The sequence below is a fragment of the Pipistrellus hanaki genome (genome assembly GCF_964339955.1).
Source record: "Pipistrellus hanaki genome assembly, chromosome: 10".
Classification (NCBI taxonomy): Eukaryota; Metazoa; Chordata; class Mammalia; order Chiroptera; family Vespertilionidae; genus Pipistrellus; species Pipistrellus hanaki.
The window spans coordinates 15579276-15595293 of NC_140512.1; the positions used below are offsets into that span (position 1 = coordinate 15579276).

General features: G+C 38.2%; 1 protein-coding gene across 2 annotated transcripts in view; it reads left to right on the forward strand.

The window, feature by feature from the left end:
• Positions 1–16018, forward strand: part of COG5 (component of oligomeric golgi complex 5) — a 134258-nt gene that overhangs the window by 59873 nt on the left and 58367 nt on the right. For both annotated transcript variants that reach the window (XM_084897770.1, XM_084897771.1), the window contains exons 7-8: positions 9402–9532; positions 14573–14738. In XM_084897770.1, the coding sequence (XP_084753896.1) occupies positions 9402–9532; positions 14573–14738 (297 nt within the window). The remainder of the gene's footprint in view (positions 1–9401; positions 9533–14572; positions 14739–16018) is intronic.

Below are 16018 nucleotides of genomic sequence, written 5' to 3' on the forward strand. Positions count from 1 at the left end.
CTCGTACTACAGGGGAGGCTCAGTCTTTGCTGTCTGAGAGTTTACAATGTGACGTTTGAGTATTTGAGATGAGTGAATTTAAGAGAAGTATAAAAATAATTTTAATGTGGTGAGTATTTTAAAAGAAGAATTAATAATGTGCTATGAACGTTGAAAAGAGACCATCTATTGTGAAGAACCTGAAGAAGTTTAATGAAATTGGGTGGGAGTGTAACAATAGTTACAATTTTGAAAAGTAGGGTTGGAGTGACTGGAGAAAACAGTGTGGTAAAGATATGGACATCTAACTGATTTAATCTTTGAGCTTATAGGTTTATCTGAGACTTCGGTTGGTATTATTTTAATAAAAAAGTTAGCCATTTAATTCCCCCAGTTGTCACTGAAACTGCAGAAGTTCTATTCCAATGCATTTTATATATTTTTAGAAACGAAATAAATGCAGATAACTATTTAGTATACTAATTATATTAAATCAGCAGAAAAATAAAGGCAGTAAAATGTGTGTGTGTGTGTGTGTGTATAATGTATGTATGTATGTATGTATGTATGTATGTATATGGGAAAGATTAAAAAAATAGGTTTATAGCCAGACTCAGTGATAGCCCTAAATGTACTACTATTTCTCAGCCTGTCTTTCTTTATTCACCCCAGGAGGATTTGAGTTGTGTAGCTTTAAACAGATAATCACCATGTTCACTAATTGTGGACACATAAATACGCTTATATAATAGTACTGCTTTGCTTGTGTACAAATAAAATATCTGTAGTCTGCCGAAACCGGTTTGGCTGAGTGGATAGAGCATCGGCCTGTGGACTGAAAGGTCCTGGGTTCGATTCTGGTCAAGGGCATGTACCTTGGTTGTGGGCACGTCCCCAGTAGGAGGCGTGCAAGAGGCAGCTGATCGATGATTCTCTCTCATTGACGTTTCTAACTCTCTATCCCTCTCTCTTCCTCTCTGTAAAAAAACCAATAAAATATATATTTTAAAAAAAATATCTGTAGTCTGTAAAAAAAAAAAAATCCTGAACTATGTGGTCTTGGCTACTTTACATGGCTAACTTTTTACTTTTACTTATTATTGCTGAAAGTGGTGATGAGATGGACTTAAATAATTTAAACTCTATTGAAAATAAGCTTAAATAATTTAGACTCTTATTTTAAATATAAATATTATGATTAATTTATTGCTCTAGCATGCAACCAACCAGTATACTAAAAATAGTAGGATTGTGGTAGCATTGACTAGATTATAGGATGGTATAGAATTCAAAGACTAACTGAACTGGAAAGGACACTAGAGATCAGTAATTTATCATGCTCATTTTGAAGATTAAGAACCAAGAACAGAGAAATAAATGAGTAGCCTGTTTTTCTACAGATATTTACAAAGGTGAATGTCTTATAAAATTAGTCTGTTAGGATTGTTTGAAACATACCTCTTAACTCATTTTTGCTATTTGCCCTTTCTCTATAATAGAAGTGTCAGAGATGAAAGAAAATTAGTAAAATGTATATGAAAACCTTCCTCCTGTCAGAGTCTGGGGTGCATCACAGGACCCAGAGTCAAGTCCCTGTCCACGCACAATGTGCCTCAAAATTATGTGAGACCCAAACCCAGCCAGCCCTCTTTTCCTGGTGTTCCTTTTTCCAAAATCTCACTACTCCTGAGGTACTTCAAATATAACAACTGTATTCTTTGAAGTACCTCTGTTATAATACACTAGAGGCCTGGTTCATGCACTGGTGGGGTCCCTTGGCCTGGCCTGTGCCCTCTCACAATCCGGGACCCCTCAGGAGAGCTGGTTTCAGCCTGATCCTCACAGGCCAGGTCTAGGGATCCTACCAGTGCATGAATCCATGCACTGGGCCTCCAGTATGCATGTAAGATCTTTGGTTAATCTCTGCATTCCCTTCCTCATCCTCCTTCCCCCTTTCCTCTGAGATTCATCAATTTGTTTCATGTTTTCATGCCTGTGGTTTCCACTCCTGCGTTAAGTGTCTGCCCCCTGGTGGTCAATGTGCATCATAGCTACTGGCCAGTCCCTTAGGCTTTTATATGTATAGACTAGAGGCCCGGTGCATGAAAATTCATTCAGTGGGGATGGGGGTCCCTCAGCCTAGCCTGCCCCTCTCACAGTCTAAGCTGCAGTCTGGCCTTCCTCTGCGGGAGGTGACCCGGCCGATCATGGGAAGATGCCGCACCCATCACCCTGCCGCTGCTGCCACTGCCAGCTGCCTTGGTTGCCTGCCCTCACAGCCGCCACAGCTTTGTCTGGAAGGATGCCCAGAGGACATCTGGCTGTCCGGTCTAATTAGCATATTATGCTTTTATTATTATAGATTATTGGATCTACTATCTACCCAAATGATCTGCAACTCTAAATTCTCTCTTGGTGACAGAATTCATGCTATAACTTTCTCTTTCTATATTTCCCTTTTTCTTTTTAGATGAAATTGGTTTAAATAGCAGGCAAGACCATATTTCTAGATGGTAAAATGTAGCCTGAGGCATATATGTGAAATAGAGAGAGAACATTGTTGATATGTTTTGGGCTTGATGTATACCTTGAGGGGGAAAAAAATTTATATACACACACACACACACACACACACACACACACACACACACATATATATATATATATATATATATATTTTTTTTTTTTTTAGAGGTTTTAATTTTTTAAATACCTGCATATTATTCATCACACCTCCATCAGTATCCTTATTATTTCTTCTTCAGAGCCAGATTCCTAGTATTTTAAATTGTGCAAGATTTCCTTTCTTTATCAGATATCACATTTACTTAGTTCATGGTTAATAATTTGGTATAGAAGGAAAAATTCTTATTAAACTAACATGGTAGGCTTATCATTTTGAAGAGTATTTTTGTATTTCTAAAGTTCACTAATTTTACTAAATAAATCCTTGATTGATAGAATTTAAAGTGTTTTTAGTGAAGTGAATAACTTTGGGCAGTGCAGGAGATTTTTGAACATTAGTCATTAAAATATAGCACATATGGTCTAAGTAAATGCCAGAAGAAATGCAAGCAACATGCTGTGAAAATTCAGGAGAAAGATAAATTATTTACAGTTTGGGAGAGTAGGAGAGATGTTACGGGTGTAGTGAGCATTAAAGATAGGATTTTATTGGACTGTTTAGAAATTGACAAGGTGCATGCATTTAGGGTTGGGGGTCATGTATTTTAGTTTGACCAAAATTTAAGCTCTGGATTACTGGTTAGATATAGTGGATTGAATGCACTCCTTTTTTTCTGCACCTGCTTGAAATTCAGTAAAATGACAGCAAAAACATAAAAAGGTATAAATCCACAATGACAAAGATTGCAAAAGAGATATAGCAGAAGAGAAATTAGCAGAATTTTGGAATATGGAAAGCAGATCAATGAGGGATAATTGGTTTATTAAGGAATAGACAGTGGAAACAGAAATACCTGCAAAGGGAGAGGCCAAGATGAAGCATGTCACCCCATGGAATTCTGGAAAGGTTCAGAGCTGGAAGCATCACAGGCTCTTGAAGATGGGATAAAGAATGGTACTAAAATGAAGGGGATGCATTGAATTTCTTATAAGCTGTCACTTAGAACTGTGAGAAAAGCAGTTTGGTGCTGGAAAGTAGGTGTGTTGAGTGGCAATACTCATTTTACCAGCAAGTAACTACCTAACATCCATTCACTTGGTCAGTTGAAGATCATCAGGACAGACCAGGAAAATTTGTGAAATAGATGGTTGCTCTAAATTTAGAGAAGAAAGAAGAAAATGAGGAAACATTTTGGCACTCTTTAATTCCCTGTTGGTAAATGTTTTCTCCTTAATGGCAAAACCCTGAGTTTTCTTTTCTGCTTCTCAGAATCTGCTTTGTGTGAAGTGTTTGCATGGTGACTCTCCTCTCTAATTGTGTGTTGTAAGACTATAATCTTGTTAAAGCAGTTCTAGGCTTATCTATATACTAGAGGCCCAATGCAGGAAATTCATGCAAGAGTAGGCCTTTCTTCCCCCAGATGCCAGCACTGCCTTCCCTCTGGTACTCAGGACTCGGGCTTCCCTCCCAGCCCCAAAGGTCATCTGGAAGGATGTCTGGTCTAATTAGCATATTACACTCTTATTATTATAGACTAGGAGCCCAGCGCACGATTCAAAATTGCGTGGCGCCTCCCACCCTCGAGTCACTGGCCCGGCCCTGCCTCAGTCCCTCCGTCCTGTAGCAGCTGTGGCTGCTGCTGATCAGGCCCTCCCCCAGAACAGGTGCGTAGAGGCCCCTGCCACCCCACCCCCGATGCTGAGTGTGTAACCTCCTGTCCGGTCAACCCATTACAGTGTCTTGGTTAATTAGCACATTTCTCTATTATATATCCTATCTAATTAAAGAATAATATGCAAATTAACCATCGTTCATCTACACCCACAAGCCACACCAAGCAGCCAATCAGGAGCAAGTATGCAAATTAACCCAACCAAGATGGCTGTGGCCATAGAACGAGCAGGAGGGTGGTGTTTCCCCGGCAATGGAGGAAGCCAAGCTTTCTGCACACCCTGGCCAGCCCAGGCCTCCACTCAAGGCTACAAAGTTTCAATTATAAAAGATAAATAAATCCCAGATACCAGGGCCTCTGCTTGGGTCGCCAGGGGGTTTGGCTGGCCTGCAAACCGCCACAGGCCCCTCGCCCAGGCTGCCCCACACACCAAGGGTATCCCCACCCTGATCCGGGACATTCTTCATGGCAAACCAGCTGGCCCTCACCTGTGCACCAGGCTTCTAGCCCATCTAATAAAAGAATAATATGCAAATTGACCACCACTCCAAAACACAAGATGGCTTCCCCCATGTGGACACAAGATGGCCATCCGAAGATGGCTTGCAGGGGAGGACAGCTGTGGGCAATCAGGCCAGCAGGGGAGGGCAGTTGGTAGGGACCAGGCCTTCAGGGAAGAGAAGTTAGGGGCAAACAGGCTGGCAGGGAGCAGTTAGGCATCAATCAGACTGGCAGGGGAGTGGTGAGGGGGTGATCAAGTGGTTAGGGGCAATACAAGCAGTCCTGTATTGTGAGAGGGATGTCCGACTGCTTGATTAGGCCAGATCCCACTGGAATCGGGCCTAAACGGGCAGTCCGACATTTCTTGAGGGTTCCCAGATTGGAGAGGGTGCAGGCTGGGCTGAGGGACACCCTCCTCTCCCATGCATGAATTTTGTGCACCAGGCATCTAGTATAGGTATAGATATAGGTATAGGTATAGATTTAGATTTAGATATAGATATAAAAATCTAATATGCTAAGTGTTTGTCTTATGGTAGCTATGGCATGCACTGGCCACAGGGGGCAGATGCTGAACTCAGGAGCTGCTGAACTGTAGTGCCTTGGCAGTGGCGGTTCTCGGATGACTCACCCTGGAATCAGAGAGGAGGGAGCCCAATTTCTCATGGGGCTGCACGATTCCACCTTTGGCCATGGGTTACGTTGTTGCTGGGGCTCTGTCAGCCCTGAATCTGGTTTACTGCACACTTGCATTTGTCTTCCACGCCCTGTACGACAGCAACTTTGTAGAGCTCCCTCTCACCCTCCGGGCCCCCTTAGGGGATGTTGGGGAGCCAGTCTTGGCCCAATTCCAGGAGGCCAGGCCAATGGACCCCACCTGCTGCAGGGATCCCGCCCAATCCAAAGATGCCCTTTGATCCACAGCACCACCCCAGGTGCAGGCAGCCAGGGAGGGGCCACAGGATGCTCCAGGGCATGCCCAGCCCATCTTGCCCAGTCCTACCCCCCAGCCACCTTCTAATTAATTTCCTTTCACTGTGCATGAGTCCCTGCACCAGGTCACTAGTCTATCATGAAAATGGCCACAAATAAATTTGCTTAGTGTGTGTGTGTGTGTGTGTGTGTGTGTAATTGATAAAGAAAACTACTGTTTTCTTCACTATTTTTCTACACTTTTTTTCTTTCTGCTCCATGCTGAGTACACGTATATACATACTCTTCTTTGCCTTTTTTTTTTTTTTTGTCTTCACCAGGAGGGACTAAAACTAGACTGTCTTATAACTGTTAGAAGTTTTAATTCTCTTACTGATTTCTGCAAAAAAGGTTAGAATTAAGACAGATTTAATCTTCTAGAAATTATTTCAAACAAGTATTTATAGATGTTCTCCTATGTCCTAGATATTGCACTAAGCATTAGTGATAAAATAGCCAAAGTTTCTGTTCTCAAGGAGATTATAAAAACATTTTATGGTGTAGTTTGACAAATAAATACATATATGGTACTGTTTACTACTGTGAACAATACTGAGAGATGAGAAGGTTTATGCAGGAAAATAATTACTTTTGGATATTTTAAATTTGAGATACTTTTTTTTATTGATTTCAGAGAAGAAGGGAAAGGGAGAGAGATAAACATCAATCATGAGAGAGAATCATTGACTGGCTACCTACTGCAAGCCCCCTACTGAGGGATCGAGCCTGAAACCCAGGCATGTGTCCTTGACTGAAACAAACCTGGGGCCCTTCAGTCTGCAGACTGATGTTCTATTCCCTGAGCCAAATCATCTGGGTCTGAGATGCCTGTTAAACTATCCAAGAGGAGATAATATATGAGATATGGAATTCATGGGGGAGGTTGAGGCTGAGAATATAAATTTGACATCAAAGAGCTAGAAATAGCTCTTTCCCAGCAAACACATAGGCCTCTTTCCTTGTCCCTTGTCCATAACCTCTCCCTTTGCAGTTCACTTTACCAAACTTGGATACTGGCTCTCTTCCTCTTCCTTACCTTCTTGTCTTCTCATTTTTTCCAGCCTATTTTATTTTTAAAATATCATTTTGGCATAGTACTTTCTCTTATGCCCAGTTTTTCAGATTCTGGTAAAGTACAACCCATTTTCATTATACCCTCATCCAACATCCCTTGCACACAAAAATAAACAATATTTAAAAACTTAAGCAATACAAGTTTAATACTAATATTAACTTTAAAATAGAAAAATATGGGTCCCTCTCTTCCTCTCAGATGTCATTTCCTACTATCATGTTCCCACAGGTTTTATATGCCCCTTTCACTGACTTTCCTTCTGGCTGATTTCTGCAAGTAGCAGACATTGCCAGTACCCAGCACACATTCCCAGCTAGGCCTTCCATTAACTGACTTGAGCCATGGAAGACCACTGTCCCTTTGAGCAGTGGGACACAAGTGCCAGGGAGCAGTCCTCACCAATGACTGGCAGGTGTTGGTGTATACATACCCCAGCTCCCTGGCTCCTTGGTGGGATAACTCAGGTTTGGGCTCTGCGCTGTTTCCCTAAGTCTCTAGGAAATTCAGTTCTAGTCACCCACAATGGAGCTGGCTTGATACAATATCCTTTCTTAAGTCCTTATCTTGATTTTGCTCCCTTACTCATTGTTCTTGCATTTCTCAAATAAGCCACTTTCACACACACACAAAGGTAAGAAAGATATTGTGTATGTGTGTGTATGTGTGAAATTTACATAGAAATTTGCCAGTTTAACAATTTTTAAATGTATAGCACTTATGGCATTAAGTGCCTTTACATAGTTGTTCAACCATTACCACCATTACTCTTCCTCTCCTCAACTTGAAACTCTGTACCCATTCAACACTGTCAATTCTCCCTGCTCCTTCCTCCCCTACTCAGTGGAAACCACCACTTCTGTTTGTCTCTATGAGTTTGTCTACCCCAGATACTGAATATGTATGGAATGATACAATACTTGTCCTTTTGTGACTGGCTTATTTAACTTAGTATAGTGTCTTCATGGTTCATCCACCTTGAAGCATATGTCAGAATTTACTTTTGAAGGCTGAATAATAGTCCATTATACATTTAAACCACAGTTTCTTTATCCATTAATCTTGATGAACACATGTGTTGCTTCCCTCCTTTATTGTGAATAATGCTACTATGAACATCAGTGTATAAATATCTGTTCAGGTTACTGCTTTCAAATCTTTTGGGTATATACGAGCTTAAAATTTGGTGGATCACATGGTCATTATATGTTTAATCTTTTGAGGAACTGCCAAACTGTTTTCCACAGATGCTGCCCCATTTTATAGTTCCACCAGCAATGTGCAAGGATTCCAGTTTTTCCATATTCTCTTCAGCACTTTTTTTTAAGTTGAGGTAAAAACATAACAGTTACGATCTTATCCACTTTTAAGTTTATAGTTTCATAGTGTTCTCTGTGTTTACAGCATTGTACAAAACTGAAACTCTGTACTCAAATGAACAACTTCTCGTTTATCTTCTCCAGTGCCTGGCAACCACTGTGTGTTTTTATGAGTTTGACTACTTTAGATACCTTATATAAGTGAAATTATACAGTATTTGTCATTTTGTGACTGGCTTATTTCACTTAGCATAATGACTTCAAGTTACCTCCACATTATAGCATGTGATAGGATCTCCTTTTTTTACGACTGAATAATATTCTATTCTATGAACACACCACATTTTCCTTATCTATTCATCTGTCAGTGGACATTTGGGTTGATCCCATCTCTTGGCTATTGTGAATAATGCTTTGTATGTGTCCCTAAAGAATTGCATGCCTTAAACTTAATAAATATGAGTAACCTTTTGCTATATATATTTTTCTAAAAATTAGTCCCTTGTCTTTCTGAGGCTTATAGGATTGGTCTGGGATGATCTACTGAAAAGATGTCTAAGATTAAGCCAAAAAATTTAATAATAAAAATTTCAAACTCTATGCAGAGACAATTTTTATGAACATTTTGGTATATAGATTTTTACACTTCTTGCTTTGTATATATTATAAATAAAGTTTATATGACTATAAACTCTATAAAATTATATAGCATTAAGCTCTCTTTGTAATTTTTTTCACTCAATAATATCATGAAAATTTTTTAGTATAAGTAACTATTAGAACTACACGAATCTTGTAAATTGGAAGCATGCTAAGTTTTTTCATAATTTATTAATCATTCTCCAAATGTTGGACATTTATTTCAAATGCTACCTTATTATAGAGTACTTTTAAAAAGCAAGCTTGTAAATTGAAAGAAATTTAAGATAATCAGGTTATTATTTGCATAAAAATAAATTTGATACTACTTTTTATATGATCTGTTCACATTACTTTGAATTTATGATAATCGTAATTTCTAGTCTTGCTTTACTAACTCTTATTTGGAACCTTTGGCTCTGGAATAAAGTTATTTATTGAGTAGAAAAGGTTTGGGTAATTTAAAAAATATCAATACATATTTTCTAGAATACAGATTTTGAAGTGGAGTAGTATGCAGCAACAAATTCATAGTACTTAGAACAGTTAGACATGAAGCCTTGATATCTTGATATGTATCTGACATTGAAATATTTAAATGTTTGTGTTTTTTTTAAATAGATTATCTTTCTCAAGGAATAGATCTCTCTGGAATTGAAGTAATAGAAAATGATCTACTTTTTATTGCAAGAGCTCGACTTGAAGTGGAAAATCAAGCTAAGCGCCTCCTGGAGCAGGGTGTGGAGACTCAGGTAACAAAAATATCTATCACCTTCTTAATGTGGAAAATGTGTTATAATACAGATTAACATTTAACTTTGAGATTACAAAAGTAATGTGTTTTCATTTTATCACTGAAGAACTATAATTTGAATTGGGGAATAGGACATAAAGTAAGTACAGGAGAAGTTATTTAGTATAATTATTTAATTCTAAAAATGGATTCTCTAAGATTTGTAACATCAAATGTATGTAATCCTATATAATAAAAGTATACTATGTAAATTGTCCCCCTAGATCAGGAGTTCGACCAGGGGACGGGGGGGAAGAGAGGGAATATAAGTAAATAAATTTCGCACTTTAATTATCAATTTACAGAGTAATGAGTTGATATAATAGTTACAACCAGTAGTAGCAAATGAGGCATTATTTCTTCTCTTTTTGTTTTTCTTTCATTTTTTAAAAGTATTATGGACTCATGAATTTTTGTGTATTGTATTTCAATCAGTTTGGTGCTGGATGAGACTGCTAGTGTTGTAGCAAGAAGCCAGAATAATAGTGGCTTAACCAAGTAGATATTTAGATGTGGATGGTGGCAACATTCTTCCAGCTGTGCAACAAGGATCCGCGTCTTTCTTTCCACTCTGCCTTGAGTGTCCTCCTAACTTGTCATGTCATAGTCACAAGATAGCTGTCACACCCATAGATACTACCTTCATATTCAGGGTGTGGAGATGGGGCTATGCCAACGGCCAGCCAAAAGGCAGTTACAAAATCCTTTTCTAAAATTGTCAGCAGACTGTCCTTATGTCTTATTGGCCATATGTGGGTCATAGTGTCACCCCAGTTGTCAGGAGCATTGTGAAAGCAAGCGTGTAGCAAAGATGAACAGAATTGTCAACATTGGCTTAGGCTACTCATGAGCCATTGCCTGGGGCAGTGCACATTTTCACCCCTGAGGAAAATTAGGTTTTTAGTAATAAGAAACAAGAGGGGATTAACTAGTTATTCTTGCCATAATATTTTTTGTAAAGCACTGAATGACTAGAATTTTAAAAATAAGCCATGTGTATATATTTAACTTAAACTTTTATATTAAAAGATTAAGATTTGGGCCCTAACTGGTTTGGCTCAGTGGCTAGAGCGTCGGCCTGCAGACTCAAGGGTCCCAGGTTTGGTTCCAGTCAAGGGCATGTACCTTGGTTGTGGTGGGCACGTCCCCAGGGGGGAGTTGCAGGAGGCAGCTGATTGATATTTCTCTCTCATTGATGTTTCTGGCCCTCTATCTCCCTTTCTTCCTCTCTGTAAAAAAAAAAAAAAAAAAAAAAAAAAAATCAATAAAATATTTTTTTTAAAAAGATTAAGATTTGGGGCTTGACTCTTATGTTTCATGATTAGTTTTATTGTCCTATAAATTTCATTTTATTATTGAACACCTTTTGGTGTCCTTGAAATATTACCTAATATTACCAATCACTAGAGGCCCGTTGCACGAGGAATCGTGCAATAGACCTTCCTTCACCTGGCTGCCGGCACCAGTTTTCCTCCGGCACCGGGGACCCGGCCTTGGCTCTGGCCTGCCTTCTGCCTTCTTTCAGGGTCGGGGCTTGGCCCCCGGCGGCATCGGAGGCCGCACTGGGTGGGCGCTGCCTGGCCCCGTGCCACCGTCCTCGATCGGGGTGCTGCCCGGGCTCCTCAGCGATTGGAGCGGTGGGGTGGCACAGGGAGGGTGCTGTCCTGCCCCACGCCGCCCCCTGGTCCCTCAGCGTGGGGGCTGCCATCTTTCCTGGGTTAATTTGCATAGCACCCCTGATTGGCTGTGGGCATAGTGAAGGTAAAGTCAATTAGCATATTACTCTTTTATTAGGTAAGATGATGAGATTCCATACAACTAAAGGTTGAGGATTCGATTTCAGGTAAGGGCACATACCTAGGTTTCAGGTTCAATCCCCGCTGTGGACAAGTATGGGAGGCAACCAATTGATGTTTTTCTCTCACATCAATTTCTCTCTCTCTCTCTCTCTCTCTCTCTGTCTCTCTCTCTCTCTCTTTCTCCCTCCCTCCCTCCCTCTCCACCCCCAGCCCCCATACTCTCTCTAAAAATCAATTGGAAACAACCACCATATCCTCAGGTGAGGATTTAAAAAAAAAAAGAAATTTGGAAATTAATAAAATCCCTTTCTCCCATATTGATTATTCCTTTGCTCTCTTCTCCTTTTTCTTAGGATCTCTCTGTGTTATCACTTCTTTTCTGTAGACCCTTCTTCCAAACCATTTTCACTTTCTTATTTATCCTCTTCTTCCTTTTTTCTCTCCTTTTCTCCTAGCCTTACTATAGCTCTTCATTTTTTTCTGCTTCTCTTTAAAATGAGCTAGAACAAAGCTGATTTTTGGTTGATAAGATCATATTATGCTATTAAATATCCTGCTTAGTCTCTTAATTTCATTTGGGTTATGTACTGTTGACTGCTGATTGTTAACAGGTTCTGAAATAATCACATTAGGTTAGCTGAGAAAGTACATATCAAGCATTAATAGCTTCATGTTCCTGATTCAGAAAAGCCACTGGTGAGCTCTGAATCGAAACCAAGGTAGCTAATATAATTCTTGATTTTAAATTACATTATTTAATGTGATTTTTTCTGCCTTTACATGTTATCTCCCATGCAGCTCCATTAAGTTTTCAGTGTTTTAGGCCTCTCCTGTATGTATCATGTTGTGATGTATGCACACAAATATTATAAATAGCCTTAAGTATTTTGTTCCCATGTATGCCTGTTATATATAAGGTGTTATGAGTTTATTAATACCACTCTTTATAAGTAAAATATTTGGATTTTAAACTTTCTTAGTTATTGTGCATCATTAGGGACTGTGCTTTTTATTCTTAAAATTCACCTGAAAATCAACCCAATTTTATTTGATAGGTATTCTATTGAGAGTGTTTTAAAGAATTAATCTGCTTTTTGTTGAAGATCTGTTTCCTTCCTACGCCTTCTTTTCCTTTCTTTTTAGCAGTAAGGATTATCTAAATAGTGAGAGATAACTGTTCTTTGAATTTTTGCTTAGTACTTTGCATCTTTCTCACTAACGCCTCTGTCTTGGGAGAAGCCAAGTGGGGGACCTGTTGATAATTTCTGCCTCTCCTTCCCCATGTCCCACATCTGTTTTATTTGACTCTAGAGTTCCTTATTGTTTGTTTTAATTGAATATGAAGTAGCAGCAAACTTTTAGGAAATATTGTAATATTTTGTTTTGGAAGTAATAAATACATAGTTTTCAAAGTAAAATTTCTTAATCTTTGCTGTTCTTTCCAGTTAAAATCAGTTTGAATCAACTACTCAAACTTTATATTAGTGCATAAAGCTTTGCAAACCAAGTCATTTTGTGGAATGTTGCATGGAGTATAATAGCCAAATAGATTAGCAAAATTTATATTATATATTTGTCATTTTCCTTTCCAGAGCATGTATTTCTTTTCTGATATATGAAACCTAAAGAAAAGTAATTTAACTGCTGAAGAGATTTTTTTTTTTGGAAAAAAAAAGTAAAATGTGATTGTTTTTGTGATACAAGGATTATACAATCCTTTCAGAATTCTTTTTTAATCCTCATCCAAGAATATATTTTTGTTTTCTTTTTAATTGATTTTAGAGAGAAGGGAAAGGAGATGGCGGAGAGAGAGCAACATGAATGTGAAAGAGAAACATCTATCAGTTGCCTCCTGCATACACCCTGACCTGAAACTGAACCCACACCCCAGGAATGTGCCCTGACTGGGAATCAAACCTGTGATCTTTTGGTGCATGGACGATGTTCCAGCCAACTGAGCCATCCAAGTCAGGTCTCAGACTTTTAATATACCATCCACAGTGGAATCCTGGTCTTGTACATTTATGTAATTTTTGCATTTTATTTCCAATTAAGTCAAATTCTATCTCTGCATTTCTAATTTCAGTGATGTTAAGCTCTTTAAAATCCTGCCAAACTTTTGACTTAATGCTGTATCTGTGCTCACGAAGGTAATTTCATTTTAGCCTATAGCCTAGTAAATGCTGGAATGTTGCTTGCTGTTTCTTGGACCAATCTTTACAGTAGTCTACAGATATATCTGTTCCATTAGCTCAGTGCCAGCTGTTGCTTTGGTTACAGTGTTCCTGTTTTGGCAAGCTTTTTTAGGGTTCTTAAACAACTTTGCTTCTTTTCTGAGCATGTTCTTGTGGGATTTTATTTTCCTCTCTGTAATGTTACCACGGCATTGAAAGAGAAAGAAAAAATTACATCATATTTATTTCCAAAGCAGGTGAAATGATTTTAGTTTAATAAATAAAGTTGTTGTGCCATCTTCTGAAATGCTTTTGAAGCAGAAGTCTGTCTTGATCTACTGATGAAATTATCCTTTCTCTTCTTATTACATGGTCTTCATTGCATTTTATATTACAATTTATGAAGCTGGGTAATTTCCTGTAAGGTTAAATGATTTGTTGAAGGTCACAGTGACAATTTGTAGAAAAATTATTCTTGGAATATTGACTGCCTCACGTAAAGAGAAGATATTGTCTGGAAACATTGTTGCCTTTGCAGTAGAAGTATATCTCTTTCTAGCATGGTATTTTTCAAATGTGTTTAGTCTGTTTGCTTTGAGATCTATTATAATTGTCAGAGAATATTTCCCATGTACAAAACTTGGTGTATCTGGAGATGTTTTAATGTCAGGTGTATCATGATGAATTGTTATTTCCAGATGGCTCTCTGCATAGAGGTTGATGGTAAATTTTAAATATGATCTAATAATATAACAAATTCCTGATCTTATCCTTTAAAGGAGGAGGAAAAGCAAAAGGGTTGACCTAATATAAAGAATATTTAACTTTGTCTTTTATGAAATAAATAATAACTAAAAATAATATTTGTTCCAAATGCATTGTCTTTTGCTTGTCTTTGATAATTGGAAAATATTGTAGTAACTGCTCACATACCTCTAAAAGTTGTAGATTTCTATCTTTTTTTTGTTTGTTTTTCTATTTATATATATATCCATTTCCACTCTACCCACCCCCACCTTTTAAAAGAATCCAACCCAAGTCGGAACAGCTCTTCAGGTTTTCCATAATCTTGGAACTTTGAAGAATACCATTACCAGTGTCGTGGATGGATATTGTGCCTCTATAGAAGAGAGTATCAATAGTGCATTAGACATCAAAGTTTTGACTCAGCCTTCCCAGTCAGCTGCGAGAGGTAAGGATTTGGTTTATATTTAACTTCTTTACTTATTTATAACCAAGAAGTCCTTTGAATAGTATATGGAATACTCAAGTTTCAAAGTAATTTAATGACTCATTTTTTAGTAGAAAATGAGAGAAATTATGTTTCAGAATTTATTTATAACATTTTTGTGTAATCAGTTTTGAGTTGAACTGGCCAATTGGTATATTCAAAACTTCTAGATAAAAATCTAAAAACTGTTACTTCATTTAGTTCAGAGGAAGCAGATGCAAGAACAAAAAAGGAACATATTTTTTTCTCTAAAATCCCTATCCTCACATGTACTTCTTATTGAGACAGAAAATAATCTTTTAAGGAAATGCCATCTCTACCTTAGCTTTTTGGGCTTTTCCTTATGATAATTCTGGTATTCAGGAGCAATAATGGTGAAGCTAGAAACTGATTTAAAAAAAAAACCAAAAAAACAACTTTTGGGAATATTACAACTAAACAGAATCTAAAGAAAACTAAAATTAGGAAGACTCAAGGTGGAGAGGACTAGCACTGCATTGCCCCTGATAATGACATTCATCTATATAACACACTTCATAGATAGGAGAGACATGTTATGTGTACCTCTCACTGATCTAAGTAACCCAACTCTGCGTTTTTCTCCTTATATTCCTTCTTCTCTCCTATTAATATGGATGAGCTGTCTGCTCCCAGCAAAGACCAAGTACTCCACTTTTGCATTAGATCCCATCATTCAAGGGCTTTGAATGATCTCTTCTCTTTGCCACTTTATCAGTTTTTCCTTTTGCACATGTCTTTTCCATCACATACAATCATGCTAGTGTATCTTCTGCTTAATGACCATCAAACAAATCTATCTTTTTTTCTTTTTTTCTTTTTAAAAAAAATATATTTTATTGATTTTTTTACAGAGAGGAAGGGAGAGAGATAGAGGAAGGGAGAGAGATAGAGAGCTAGAAACATCGATGATAGAGAAACATCAACCAGCTGCCTCTTACACACCCCCTACCGGGGATGTGCTCACAACCAACGTACATGCCCCTCACCAGAATCGAACCTGGGACCTTTCAGTCCGCAGACTGACGCTCTACCACTGAGCCAAACCGGTTTCGGCAAACAAATCTATCTTGACTCTGTTTCTTCACCTTTACAATTCCATTTCCTCAGACTACAGAAAAGTTCCCCCAAATGGTGTCTATATGTACTCTCCAATTTTTCTATTTCTATTGAAGAAGCTACTAGGGTTGTCCTAAAGAATAACATATAAAATTAATAACAGA